The sequence below is a fragment of the Pyxicephalus adspersus genome, chromosome 2 (genome assembly GCF_032062135.1).
Source record: "Pyxicephalus adspersus chromosome 2, UCB_Pads_2.0, whole genome shotgun sequence".
Lineage (NCBI taxonomy): Eukaryota > Metazoa > Chordata > Amphibia > Anura > Pyxicephalidae > Pyxicephalus > Pyxicephalus adspersus.
Genome location: NC_092859.1, coordinates 50,736,071 through 50,750,738, shown reverse-complemented (window position 1 = coordinate 50,750,738; position 14,668 = coordinate 50,736,071). Strand labels below are relative to the sequence as shown.

At 40.4% G+C, this 14,668-nt stretch overlaps 1 protein-coding gene across 5 annotated transcripts in view; it reads left to right on the top strand.

Moving 5' to 3' along the window:
* JADE2 (jade family PHD finger 2) overlaps nt 1-14,668 on the top strand; it is a 256,030-nt gene that overhangs the window by 224,523 nt on the left and 16,839 nt on the right. For all 5 annotated transcript variants that reach the window (XM_072400764.1, XM_072400761.1, XM_072400763.1 and 2 more), the window contains one exon: nt 13,935-14,052. In XM_072400764.1, the coding sequence (XP_072256865.1) occupies nt 13,935-14,052 (118 nt within the window). The remainder of the gene's footprint in view (nt 1-13,934; nt 14,053-14,668) is intronic.

Genomic DNA, 14,668 nt, shown 5'->3' with positions numbered 1-14,668 from the left:
TAGGCTTCTGTTTCCCAGTTTTGTAAGGCTGCCACCTACTCACCTTTTCATACATTCTTTAACCTCCTGAGCGTTACACTGAGGTCTAGATTTCTGTACCAAAAGTGATCCACTGTTTTTCATGAAATTTTTTTTTTAAATTGTAGACCTGTAACTTACAGAAATATGTCCGAACAGGGGTTCTAGTAGATATTATGAATATAAAAAATGTTTGAAACACACAATCATTTAAAAAAAAAAAAATACTTTTAATAAAATTAAAGGAAAAACACAAAAATCAGCTTAAACATGACTACATAAACAAAGCTTGAAGCCATGGCAGGGGGGGTCAGGCAGGCTGTGATGTCCAGGTCCAGGCAGAGATGTCAGAGTCCAAGCAGAGGTCAAAGCAGGCGGACATGTCAGAGTCCAGGCAGAGGTCAGGGCAGGTGGCAGGCAGAGATGTCGGAGTCCAGGCAGAGGTCAAAGCAGGCAGCAAATGGTCAAAATTAGGCGAAGATCAGCAAAGGTAAGATAAGACACCATAGCCATCCAGGGAATAAGTGGCAATTTTTAAAACTTTGATTCTGTATTTATTGGGGTTTGTTTTGAATTATTTTGTATTGATTGGATATGGGAGTTTGTATCCAATCCAATACAAAATAGGAATTTGAATTTCCAAGGTATTTACTTTTATTTTATTTATTTTTTTTTATTTTTTTTGTATTGGATTGGATACAGGAGTTTGTATTCAATCCAATACAAAATGAGCATTTGAATTTACCAGTTATGTACTTTGTATTAAATTTTATATTATTTTGTATTGGATTGGATACGCAAGTTTGTATCCAATCAAATACAAAATATAAATTTGAATTTCCAAGTTATTTTTTTTTTATTTTTTGTATTGGATTGGATACAGGAGTTTGTATTCAATCCAATACAAAATGACAGTTTGAATTTACCAATTACAAACTTTGTATTTATTTGAATTATTTTGTATTGGATTGAATACAGGAGTTTGTATTGAATCCAATACAAAATGAATGAATGAGATTCTATTTGAATTTCCCGCACACGCGCCGACGTCATCACGCACGCAAAAGAAGCCGGCCGGCTGGTTTTTTCCTCCGCCGGACGGCTTCTTGTTTCAGAGATCACCCGGCACTGGAACTAGAACGACGCTGGATGATCAGCGGGAGCAGGTAAGAAACCGGCCGGCATCTTGTGTTCGGCCGGCCAGCGGAGCACAAGATGCCGGCCGGCTTCTTACCTGGTCCCGCTGGTATACGAGAAGGCACCCGACGCTGGAAACGGAGACCGACGGACGACGATTGACGGAGGACGACGCTCGAACACGAACCCGACGCTGGATGAGCACAGGGGGACCGAGATTTTCCCTACATTAAAATCCCCACTTACCCAGGTAAGTGGGGATTTTAATGTAGGGAAAATCTCGGGCTTAACGAAAAGAGCAACTTTTTTGAGCCCGTACGAAGGTCGGGCTTAACGGCAAGGAGGTTAAGTTCTACCAAGTAGGGAAAAAGGACTTATCTGATGTTATTTTTGTGTGAAAGGTCTTTTTAGCAGTTTTGAACTACAGACCCTTGCAGTTGAAATGTTTTTGAACATCCTAAAGCTTAAAGACTACATGGGCAAAATTAAGAGTGTGGAGAGGATGTGGTTGAATAGTGTGTGTGTGTATACAAACAAATGTCATCTGTAGATATTTATTGAACAACCTGATGGCTCTGAGCAATCAATTAACACTTTGTCAACACTGAATAGTTAAAACATTTTTACACATTAGAATAAATGAAGAGATGCATTTATTTCTGCCTGCAAAAGTTAATTTTCTAAATGCCTAGCTTATGGCATCAGATACATCTGAAAGAGGAGCCTGTCCTGCAAACAATAACTCCAGCCTTATGCAAAATTTAATTGATTGAAAATAGCTTTACAGGCATACATGATATTGTTCATTTTTAAATTTCTGGTATTTTATGTTAGATAATGTGGAAATCAGGAATTGCATGTTTTCTGGCAATTTATGTGGACTTCCAACACTCCTTTCATTGGGCGACTTAATTTTAAAGCATTGTAGGAATAGCTTGCATTTTTTGATATCTCCTAAATGTAGCCTTAAAAAAATATATATATAGCACAGCTATATACATAAAAAAAATGGCAAAACCATGCCTAAAAAATTTGATTTTTCAGGATCATATTAAAAAATACAAAACAGCATTATTTAGATAAAAACAATCATATCATTTAAAAAAAAATGTAGGTTTGGTACAATAAACATGATACTTGTGTGTTGCTCCTATGAGAGAATGAGAGAAGTTGGTAAATACTTCCTTATATATTGAAGGCCAATGTGTTTCACAGTGGATTCAGCTTTTTCAGGAGGAGAAACTGTTACCAAATTGTACAAAAAATGTATATAGAAACGAATATTGTAAGGATAATATATGTCGAGTAGGACATACCATAGATATATACTAGACAAAGAGTTTAATAAATTAGGCCTAATGTACTGGCTTACACTTGATGTTGTGTGATATTACTATTTCTAGGGCTTTTCTTACCTATATGGGAATGGGTAAGGTGTACCCCTGTACTCATTCCCCAGGACTGTTAGGCAAATACCTGTGGTCGCTATTATACAAGGGGGCTTCCAGATTCCAAATAAGTTCCCCACCCACAGGACGCCATAACACCAGGCAACATTGTGGGGAAGACGTCCTCTCCTCTAAAGAAGGCCCATGCCACATTTGGGGGCAGGAGGATCTGTTTTTTTCCACAAGGGTGGGGCTACATACTTTTTGCCCCCTTTTTATTTGTTGTGGTCTTTAAGTGAATATGGGGGATTTGGTGCAATGTTAAGTGCTTTGGATGGGTGCAGTTGTTGGGCCAATTTATAATACCAGAACCACCAATAGAACAAATGTTTTTTGATGGTTTACCTTAAAGAAGCAATGGTTTTATATTTAGTATATTCTGTGTTTCCAGTTGGTGTTTGTCTTGCCATTGCCATAGCCTACCTATACCCTGCCCACTGTTTAATGTTTCTTTTGAACACATTCAAATAGTGGGAGTTATGTACTGGAGTATGTTTCTGACACTTAAAAGAAAGTAAACTGTAAATCATTCTTCACATTAAAGGATTAATGGGCACATTAAAGTCCATGGCCTTCACAGATATGTCACATGAATGCGCTTTGCGAAATGTTTTTTGGCCTCCAGGGCTGGGTCTCCATCTGATTGGCTTGGACATGCTGACCTCCCACAATGACTTTTCCACCCTTTTCTACTAGGACCAACCTCTTCTGAGGCGTCCTCTTCAGTGTAACTAATTACTTAACATGCTTCACAGTCTGTTTGGTTTTTAATAAAGATTTTATACTGTAATGCTTGGGTTTTTCTAAGGTTGTAATTGAAAAGTATATATGACCTGCTTCTTAGTTATTGGTGTCCCTCTGAGCCTCCATCTGGTGTTTTCACCTGCGGTTTATCTGGGTTCCTTCTCCAACGCCCTTGGGCTTTCCCCAACTGAGATGGAGCCTCTCTGCGGGGAGGACTGATCCTAGTCTGTTTTATTCGTGAGATGTTAAGTTGTGTTTTAGTATTGCACTGCGGAGTGGCACTATACCTGGTTAAGCACCTGAGTTTGTATGAGGTGGATGTGGCGGGTTACTCCAAGGGTGAATTCTTGATAGGGATCGGATTATTAGCAGGATACTTATCTACTTTTCTGGTATACTATGGCCCCACTGTGGGCCCCGGCTCTGTAAAAAAAAGGGCCCAGTCATTCATAGCATTAGTCCTTCCTGGCCCTTTAAAGAATCTTTGATGAACCAGCCCGCACCTCCTCAGCGGCCGGCGCACTACTTCGTCTCCACCAAGGGACACTCACTGTAGGTCAGTTGGTCATTAACGTTCGAACCCTGGTAGCTGAGCTCACATGTAACAATGAAACGCTCTACGCTGCCTTCTGGCAGGGACTTTCAGACCACATCAAGAATGAATTGGTTGGTTGTGAGATTTCCTCCTCTTTTGATGGCCTGATCTCCCTGGCCATCCAGATTGATATTCATTTTAAAGATTGTTTTCTGGAGAGATCTCGTTCACGCAAATTTTTTTCACCACGACTAGCACCATCCTTCCAGCGTCCTTCGGAGGAACCCATGCAACCTGGCCATTCAAATCTGTGTCCACACTTTCCCTTAAGGCCTTCATCGACTCCGGGGCAGCAGGCAATTTAATTTCAGCTTCTCCTGTCAAGGATTGTGCCTAGCCTATAGGGCCTTTGTCTCCCTGCGTATCTCTGCGGTGGATGGTACCATTCTGTCCTGTAGACTTATCCGCTTTCAAACTTTGCCCATGCAAACGTCTGTTGGTGTGCTACATCAGGTGACCATAACCTTCCTTGTTTTTCCCCAGGCCTCATCTGCAGTCATCCTGGGACTCCCATGGCTTCAACAACACTCCCCAGTGCTAGATTATTCTACTTCAGAGGTATTGGCTTGGGGCCCTTCTTGACACTCCCAGTGTTTGACCAAGCTCTCTCCACATCAGAGGTTGCTCCATTCATCTCTACCCAGTACATGGACTTTCAAGATGTTTTTTCCAAATGCAAGGCTGATCAGCTTCCTTCCCTCCGGTCCTATGACTGTGCTATAGACCTCACACTTAATGCCACGCCTCTCAATCTCCCTGATACCAAGGCTATACCAAGTACATCAAGGAAAACCTGCATTGAAGATTTATTTGCATGTCCCCCTCATCCAGAAGAAAGATGGGACTCTCCGTCCCTGTATTGACTGTCGTGGTCTGAATGCCATCACTGTTAAGAACCGCTACCCGCTGCCGCTTATCCTGAGCTCTTTGACCCTCACTGTGGTCCCCAGGTCTTCACCAAACTGGACCTCCGTGGGGCCTATAACCTAATTTGGATCAAGGAGGGGGCAGGAATGGAAGACAGCATTTAATACCAGGGATGAGCATTATGAGTATCTGGTGATGCCACGGTCGTATTCCAACACTTTGTCAACAAGGAAATTTTGTGACCAGCTATACATCTGTGTTGTGGTCTATCTGGATGACATCCTGATTTTTTCCCTGACTTGCCCTCTCACTGACAGCATGTCCCTTTAGTCCTACAAAAGCTCTGAGACAATGGACTCTATGCAAAGGCTGAGAAGTACTTCCCCAAGTGCCCTTTCTGAGCTACATTTCATTACATTTTACATTACATTGTTTCCAAAGAAGGCCTCGCCATGGATCCTAAAAAGGATGCAACTATTTCTACTCAGCGTTTCCTGGGGTGCACTAACTACTACCAGCAATTCATTAGAAATTACTCCACGCTAGAGCTCCCATCACGGCACTGACCCGGAAGGATGCTGACCCCAAGTACTGGCCCTCTAAGGCTGTTGAGGCCTTTCATGCCTTGAATCAAGCTTTCCTTTCTGGCCCTGCTCTGGTTAGGCCAGATGTGTCCAGGCCCTTTTTTATTGAGGTTGATGCTTCCTCTGTTGGAGTGGGAGCTATTCTCTTCTAGACTCCCTCCGGAGCTCGATGCTCATGTGCATTCTTTTCAAGGAAATTCTCCCCCGTAGAAAAGAATTACTCCATTGGAGAAAGGGAGCTTCTAGCCATCAAGCTCACTATGGAGGAATGGCGTTATCTCCTGGAGGGTTCCCCTCGCAAGGTCACTATATTTACAGACCATAAAAACCTCCAGTACCTACAGTCTGCTTATCGCCTCAATCCTCAGCAGGCCCTTTGGTCTTTGTTCTTTTCACGGTTTTATTTTGTCATTACCTTCAAACCTGGTTCTTCTAACTCCCAAGAAGATGCCCTTTCTTCCGTATCCACAGGATTCCTAGACTGTTGCTGAGCCAGAATTTATTATCCTTCCAGCCCGCATCCTAGCCTTGACCTCTATCCAAGAATCCACTATGCCTCCTGGTAAAACCTTGGTGCCTCCCCAACTCCGTACCAAAGTCTTACATTAGGCACACGATTCAAAACTTTCTAGTCATCCAGGCGTACACAAAACTTTTACATTTCTCTCCTGACAGTTCTGCTGGCTCAATCTTCATAAGGATGTGACGGACTGCTGTCGGTGTTTAAAGAAAAAAAAGTCTGCCACCAGGGCTCCTTCCGCTACCTATTCCCACGGAACCTTGGTGTCATCCATCCATGGATTTTATCACAGATCTTCCTCCTACTGATGACTGTATGGGTATTTGGGTAGTTGTGGACTGCTTTTCTAAAATGGCCCACTTCGTACCTCTCGCAGCTTTACCATCAACAACAGCATTGGTGTCAATAATTGTTCGAGAAATTTTCCAACTTCACGGTATGCCCACTAATATTGTGTCGGATCGTAGTGTGCAATTCACTTCCCCCTTCTGGAAAGGCTTCTACAAATCCCTGGACATTTCTGCAGAATTTTCTTCAGCTTATCACCTGCAAACCAATGGGCAGACACAAAGAGTCAATCAGTATTTGGAGCAATATCTTCGAGCCCTGGTATCCACCCACCATGATGACTGTGTGGCTCTGCGGCAGAGTTTACCCACAATAATCATGTCTGCACCAGCACCAAGGAGTCTCCATTCTTTATCATTTTCTTTTGATGTACCAGCACTCAGTGCCCTGCTCCACTGGCTACTACTGCACCCAATTCTTCTCAGGAGTATGAAGTCCATCAAATTTTTGATTCCAAAAGAAGCTAATGTACCTTATTGACTGGAAAGGGTTTGGTCCAGAGGAGAGATCATGGGTTCCAGCTGCAGATGTGTCTGCCCTTTTCTTGCCAAGAAGTTCCATCTTTGCTTTCCCCTAATCCTGGACCTTAGTGGGTGGGGAGGCCCTGTAAAAGGGGGGTAATGTCACACTTATCCCTTCCTCACTACAGCGCAGGAGACCTGGTTACTGCTTAGACTCTGCGCCTTGGCCCTTCTCAGGGCTCACACTACTTCTGTGCAAGCTGTAGCGCCTCCTAGTGTCCCTGTCCCCCCAAGCATGACAGTCGGTGAGTCTTTTATAGACAAGATGGGTAGATACCAGTAGAAAGGGAAAGGCTGAATAGTTCAGTTAGTGTGGGGGCAAGGGTGGAAGAATGATCACAGAGTAGATCAGAGGAGTAGATCAGTAACAGGGCTGAGGGAGGTTAGTGATGATTTTCAGGTGGAAGGGGTGGATATGGTTGGAATGGCATGGTGAGCAGAGACATCATGTCTGATTTTGTCAATTTTATCTCTGAAGTAGGTGGCAAAGTCTTGGGCAGAGAAGATGTTGTGGGGGGAGCAGGTGGGCTGTAGAAGGGAGTCAGGGAGTCAGTTGAGAAGCGGTTGCAAGGGTTGGAAGCCTGAGAGGATATGACAGCAGAGAAATAATTTTTCTAGGCTATAGTTCAGTGTTAAAGGTTTTGTAGTTTGGCTTTGTAGTCTATGAAGTCAGTGCTGAAGCCAGATTACCTCCACTTGCGCTCAGCCTGTTGCCAGGTCTCGGGTATGTGTGAAGGACAGGCCTCCATAGATGAGTGCAGCAGCAAAGTCTGAGGAGGAAAAGTAAGTTTCTGTGGGAGCCAGGAAGTTCAGGGATTTAAATAGGAGAAGGTTGTGTATAGAGACAGATCTGGCATTTCATAGACTGCCAGAAAGAGGGGGTCAATATTTTATAGCTAGAGTGAATTGGAATGAGGTTAGGAGGAGGGTGTATCTTGCTGAAAGGGTAGGAAAGAGAGAGGCTGCGGGGGGACCAGGGTTGGGTTAGCTTACTGGGGAAAAGGTGAGGGAAAAAAACCCAACAAAGAGTACAGGGTAAATGAAACATGGTAACAGCAAGCAGAAAACAAATATAGGAATCAAATAAAGAAGAAGAGTTTTTTTCGGCATTAAGGTATAGTAACAAAGAGTAATTTTACTGTGTATTAATGGCATACATATATTGTGCAATTATACAATTGTACATTGAGCACTAGGTGGCATTAAACAGAGTGTATCCTATTATCAGGTTATTCGGGACTTATTACTATGCCCAAACTGACGTAAAAAAGTCCATAGGTAAACATTCAAATATAGGAATTTCAGTCTGTATATATAAATTTAACCCAACGTGTTTCACCAGAGTGCTTGGCTTCCTCTGGGGTAGGAAGGGCAAATGATGTGTAAAATATTTGCATAAAGAATTGATTAGGTATATAACTTAGAGGTATAAACAAGGTAATTATAGGTATATAGGGTAAATAATAGGAGATTGAAATTACTCACATGTACCAGGATTTACAATCTCCTAATATATACCCTATACTTGTAATTACATTGTTAAGTAGGTAGAAGTACACAAAAGCTGACATTGATTCTATAAAGCATACTTATCTGTCCTGAAACGCCTTAAAACAGTGCTCCCAGGCCCTGATGGTTTTTCTAATGTATTTAACAAGTTCAATCTGAAGCTGGCTCCGCATTTGGTTAATAATTTTAATGTCCTACATTAAGGGGAGAGTTTACAGCAGGACACAAATTTACCACACTTTAGCATCATACCCAAACCAGGCAAGGATCATTCCTCTGGCTAATTATCGCCCAATCTCACTAATTAATTGTGATCTCAAAATCATGACCAAATTGCTGTTGCTGTGCCTGAACTCCTTCCTAAGTGCCTACATTCACCCAGACCTAGTGGAGTTTTTACAATACCATCAGGCTCCGGATCAAACCAGACGCGTTCGACAGCCTGTTCTAGGATTATCTATTCTATACACTTCAATGCATGAATTAGGAACACCTTCCTAAGGCTGCTAACCACTCTGTAGTCCATGCCTGAACCTTTTTTCTCCCTGGGGGTTTCCTTTCAGACAAATTCCTTATCAAACAGGGCACTAGACAGGGTTGTCCCCTCTCTCCCCTATTGTTCCCCCTGGCGATCGAACTGCTAGTGATAGCCCCAACATCAAGGGCATATCATGTGGAAAGGCAGATCCTAAATGTGCGCTATTTGCGGACAATATCTTGATGTATCTCATCTCTCCACTAACATCCCAACCTAACTTATTTAAGACATTTGACCAGTTCGCAGCCCTGTCAGGCCTATGGGTCATCTGCTCCAAGTTGATGACTATGAATATTAACCTTGACCAGGATCTGATTTCAACACTAATACAGGCCTTTGACTTGCAGTAGCAAATGGATGCCTTACCACATTTAGGCATTAAACACACACCAAATTCCAACAGATTTTATCAAGCAAGTTATGCGCCCCTATTTAAACATATTTTTGCGGACCTGACCAGGTGGTCTTCTTCCCCCCCGTTTTGGCTGGGTAGGGTGGTGGTCAAAATGAATGTTCTGCCCAGAGTACTTTACCTGTTCAGAATGCTCCCAATACCCATCCTGCACATTAAGGTCATGAAATTTCTCTCTCCCCCCCCCCTCCATTCCAGAACATCATTTGAGACCTCATGCAAATCAATAACTGATTCCGTTGGCCAGGTGTCCAAAATGTACTCAATCCTGTCAAATTCCTCCTGTAAACCTTACATGAAAGCTTGGGAAACAGATTTGCAGAACTCCTGGGAGCTGGAGGAGTGGTGCGGTGTTGCTAGTGGCCAGAATTAAACTGGCTAAAGCCTTAAAATCAATCCAACATCTCTTTAGTCCCGCTGTCCCTGAAACTGGATATTGGTGAACGACAAACTTACCTATATAATCAAGGACACTCCTCATGCTTTTAAACTTACCTGGAACCCATGGATAGACTCTTCTACACAAGGCCTCTCCTGACGTGGACTCTTCCCCTTCCCCTTAGAACATTCCCCTTACTTCTTCACTTGGTTTATGTTTATTCCCCATTGTATATGGGTAATTGGCTCCATGCCATTATGAAGCAACTCTTATGTGATATAAGATTGTTTTCTGAAATTTTGTGTTATGTATGTTATTTTTACACTGATTCCACCCCCAATCCCCAAAATTCTGGTAAATAAAAATGTATTAAAGTAAAGAATGTGAAAACTTATGAGGGCTATAAATGATATATATATCCAGTATTTATATAGTGCCCAATATATTACGCAGCCCCTCAAAGGGGATCACAATCTAATGTCCCTACCGTAGTCATATGTCATTAACAAAGTCTAAAGTAATCTTTAGGGACCATATTTATATGGTATTAGTTTTGGGATTATAAATTTTATGAGGCAGCTTGGATTATCACCTTTTCCCTTTTTTTGTACTTAGAGAAATGTATTTTTTGATCTAAAAAGGATGTATGCATGCTTTTAGAGGTCTGGAGGAATCAGGAAGAGGTGGCACTTGCTTGGGCATTCTATGTGTCCTTTATATAACCAAAGATGGAAGAACATCTTATCCCCAGCTTGGGCCAGCGTTCTGAAAAGAGTTTAGGATTTTTATCCACTGAGCCCTCTGGAGATGTTAGTAATAGGATAATAATGAGCCACAGACAGTCCTCCATGTCTCTCAGTTTAGCGATACGATCAGCAAGTTCTTTCTCTGCATTACTTAAATCTTCCCTAAGATTGTGCAGTGTCCCCTAAATCACTGATCTATTGTTGGAATGGAAAATACCCTTTTCCCACGTTTCACGGTTTGTTTGTATTCATGTGCTTGGTACTACTTAGCTACAAAGGCATGCTAAAAAAAAAAAAGAAGGAAAACACAGAAGGAGAAACATAGAAGAATGCACCAATGTGTGATTATATAACCTCCATGATAACTATATTTGAGCATCATAGAACATGAGAAGTCATAGAGCGCAGGGTCTGAAGTATATTTCTACATACTTTATCACTTCCTGAAGAAGGGTGTGGTATTCCGCTTCACAACTTGTATGGCCTAATTTCTGAGTGCTGATGCTTGGAAAAGGTGACTAGAAAATTTGAAAATCTTTCTTTAATAATTAGATGCCATGGAATTCTCCAGATACCTATATACCATCCTATTTGTGTACATCCCCAGGTCCAGTGAAGCAAGAACAGGGTCACTTGTAATGTCAATGTTTGTTAAGATTTCCTCCCAGTAGTTAATCCTTAAATAAGGTTCAGGACAGCATTTATTTGCAGCCATGTGTGGCTATTAGACGTTACATTACTGGTCAGAAAAGTAAACATTCTCTATTACTTTGAGGTGAATAGATGTTGAAAGAAGAATAACAGCAGTTTTCCTATAAATTAAAATAGTGATATTCTTAGTGAAGGGTGATTAATCAGTGTGGTCTAAAGACAACAACACATTAGTACATATTTTTAATAGATTTAACATTAGATATTATTCTCAAATATTTAATTATTATAACCCTGTTGATCCAGAGGAATCAAATCTCAAGGGAGTTTAGTTGCCCTTCTCTGGTCTCTCTCCAAATCCACAATATCCTTTTTGTCAACTGGTGCCTAAAACTGGACTTTAGATTCCAGGTGAGGTAAAGGGGCAGAATTATGTCTAAATCTTTGCAGTTTATTCCTCTTTTAATACAAAGGTAGCTTTAGAAATTGCAACTTGACATCACATGGTATTATTAAGTCTATGATCAACCAGAACCCCCATTTTTTTCCATTTCTGACACCCACATATATATTCCCCCTCGACAGTATGAAGCATGCATTTTGTTATCCTCAAGTGCATAACTTTACATTTCTCAATAATAAATGTGATTTGCCACTTGGTTGCCCAATCAAACTGTACATCCAGGTCTGCTTGTAGATTATAGACATCCTGTATGGACTTAATTCTTTTACATAGTTTAGTGTCATCTGCAAACACAAATGGTACTTTTAATCCCAAACTCTATATCATTTATAAAGATGTTAAACAGTAACAGTCCCACCACTGAACCCTGGAGTACACCACTGATAACCTTAGACCATTTAGCATATCGATCATTAATCATTACTTTCTCGATGCGGTCTTTAAGCCAGTTTTCTATCAATTTACAGATTGAATTTTCTATACCTATTCACCCTAATTTGCATGTCAACCTTTTGTGTCAAATGCTTTAGCAAAGTCCAAGTATATTATATCAACTGCTATTCCACTGTCTACCTGTTTATTTACTTTTTCATAAAAAGAGAGTGAATTTGTTTGACAACTATGGTCTTTTTTGAATCCATGCTATCACTTAGAGGAGTTTTTGCTAGAAATTAATATTATATGTGGTTCTTTATTAAACTCTTTGGGACCTTTCCAACTATGGAAGTTAAACAGACTTACCAGTCTGTAGTTACTTGGTAATGACTTTGCTACCTTTTTGAAGATAGGAACCACACAGGTACCATGTCGGTGATTAAAGAGTCTCTAATATTTAGAAACAATGGCAGAAGTGTTTCACCTCCAATCTACAACTGTTGTCCCATCAGTTATTGGACCTACATCTGGCCATGAAGTGCTCTTGGCACCCTAGAAGGGTGAGATTTGGCCTGCGAGGATGGAGTTGATCCAGTTGCTTGTAGTATCCCTGCATCAGTAGGATTTTCTCACATTAACCTCCCCAGCGGTAACACAGAGTGTAACTCGTGGTAGAAAAAAAGATGCTGGAAGCGTTAACCCCGAATCACACTCAGAGTAGGTAAACCTATGGAAAACAATAGTAAATAAAGCGCTTACCTGATCCACCACCATCCTCCATCGTCCTTTGCGTCTTCTTTCTTCCTCCGACCGATGTCCTCCGCATCTGATGAGTCACCAGGAGTTCCCAGTGACGTTGAAAGGTGCGGATGTTCTGTTCGGGGCGTGAGGGGAAATTCAAATCTTTTTGTATTGCATTCAATACAAAACACCTGTATTGAATGCAATACAGTAGATTTATATGTGTAAAAGCAGTAAATTGTTTTTTTGAACATACAATTCATTACAATATAATAGTATAAGTATATTATTTTTTTTATTTTTTTTAATTTAAAAAAAAAAATTTAAATTTATTTTTTTTTCCATGATTTTGTGTTTAAAACTTTATTATACTTTATTATATGTACCGCTTTTAGACATATAAAACTGGACAGAAATGAACTGCTCAGGAGGTAATAAGCATTTCTTGCTATTTTTAGTAGATGTCGAAAACTAGCAGCCTTTCCAAAAGCCAACTAGGTGGAGTTGTATACAGAGCAAGAACTGAATCTTTTGGTCATGAGTCAGGCATTGAAGGAGTTTGAATGAATCTTACATCTTGTTACATCTTGAGTGAGAGAGAGAGATTATATACAGTGAAAGGAGAAAAGGGTAAAGAATATATAGGAAAGGGAGAAGAAAGTGGTCTAGCTCTATACCTAGCACATGGATATTCTCACTCACAAAACCACACAAGCCAGGGTTTTTTCTCCTTGAGCCACATCCATCTTTATCTGTCCAGAGAAAATCACATTTTTGATCCTCAGGCTCCACTCATGGAATATCAATCATTGGGCTTGATTTGTTAAAGCTCCCCAAGGCTGGAGAGGATACACTGTCATCAGTGAAGCTGGGTGATCCAGCAAACCTGAAATGGATCTGGTCCAGGATTCAAAACATTTTCTAACAAATGACTTTGAAAAATCCACTCCAGGTTTGTTGGATCAACCAGCTTCACTGATGAGAGTGTATCCTCTTCAGCCTTGGAGAACTTTAATAAATCAGGGCAATTGTCTGCAAGCTTTTGATGGATGTTTTATGGTAACAAAGAGTGCTGCTTGTATCCTGATTTTCATGATGCAAACGTTATCCTTATATCCAGGTCATAGTAATTTCAGTTCTTTTTCAGAATTTGCTTTGGATTGAAGCCCATAGAAAATAAATTTACTGTAATTTTACCTATCCTGTTGTAACCTTTGTTTTTTAAGAAAGTAATTAATTATTGCTGTCTGTTACATAATTTGGTGTCTGTAGAACCATAGTGTTATTTTAAATAGTTACATTTGAATGTCACATGTAACAATCCTGATCCATCCACAGGTAAGAAATCTATGTTACATGATAACCAGGAGGGAAAGAATGAAACACTCCATAAGTAAACTTGAAGAGCAAATTTTCCATCTGCAGGTGAAGCTTGTTGAAAAAGATCTTCACCATGGTAAGAATTTAAAGCCAAAAACATGATGTTATGTAATATTCTGTTTAATTTATGTTCAGAGATGTATAAACTCATTGAAGGGCTCCACTGTTTCCCTGCAGAAATGTAGCTTAGCCATAAATCACAGCATAATTTTATGTCATCATTTTAAGAAAACTGCTTTATTTTTGCGGCTTTCTCTGTAATCATCCACTTTTGTACTTCAGTTCCAGTGCTCCAGAGAAAATATTTTTTGAGTTTCCTAAACAGCGAAAAACATGACTATTCATTTATTAACAGTAAATGTTAGTAAGTACATCTTTTAGGAAAACAGATTCAAAAGTATATTTTAGAGTCAGTTAGTTTTATTCCTTAAACTTATATATATTGTTACACTTGATGCAATTCTTTTTGATGCAATTCTGATGAAAACAATTTCTTATGATACATATAGTAATCTAAAATCCTTAACCTACCCATGGGGCACCTGAGAAACCAAGAGAAGTAATGGTCCACTAGCATTAAAAGCTTAGGACTACGGAATGGGATTTTACCATGTCCTGTTCCTCTAGTTCTAGCATCCTAGAGTTGTCCTCTAAATGAAGCAAGTACCTCAGCTACTACTTTGTGTCATTTG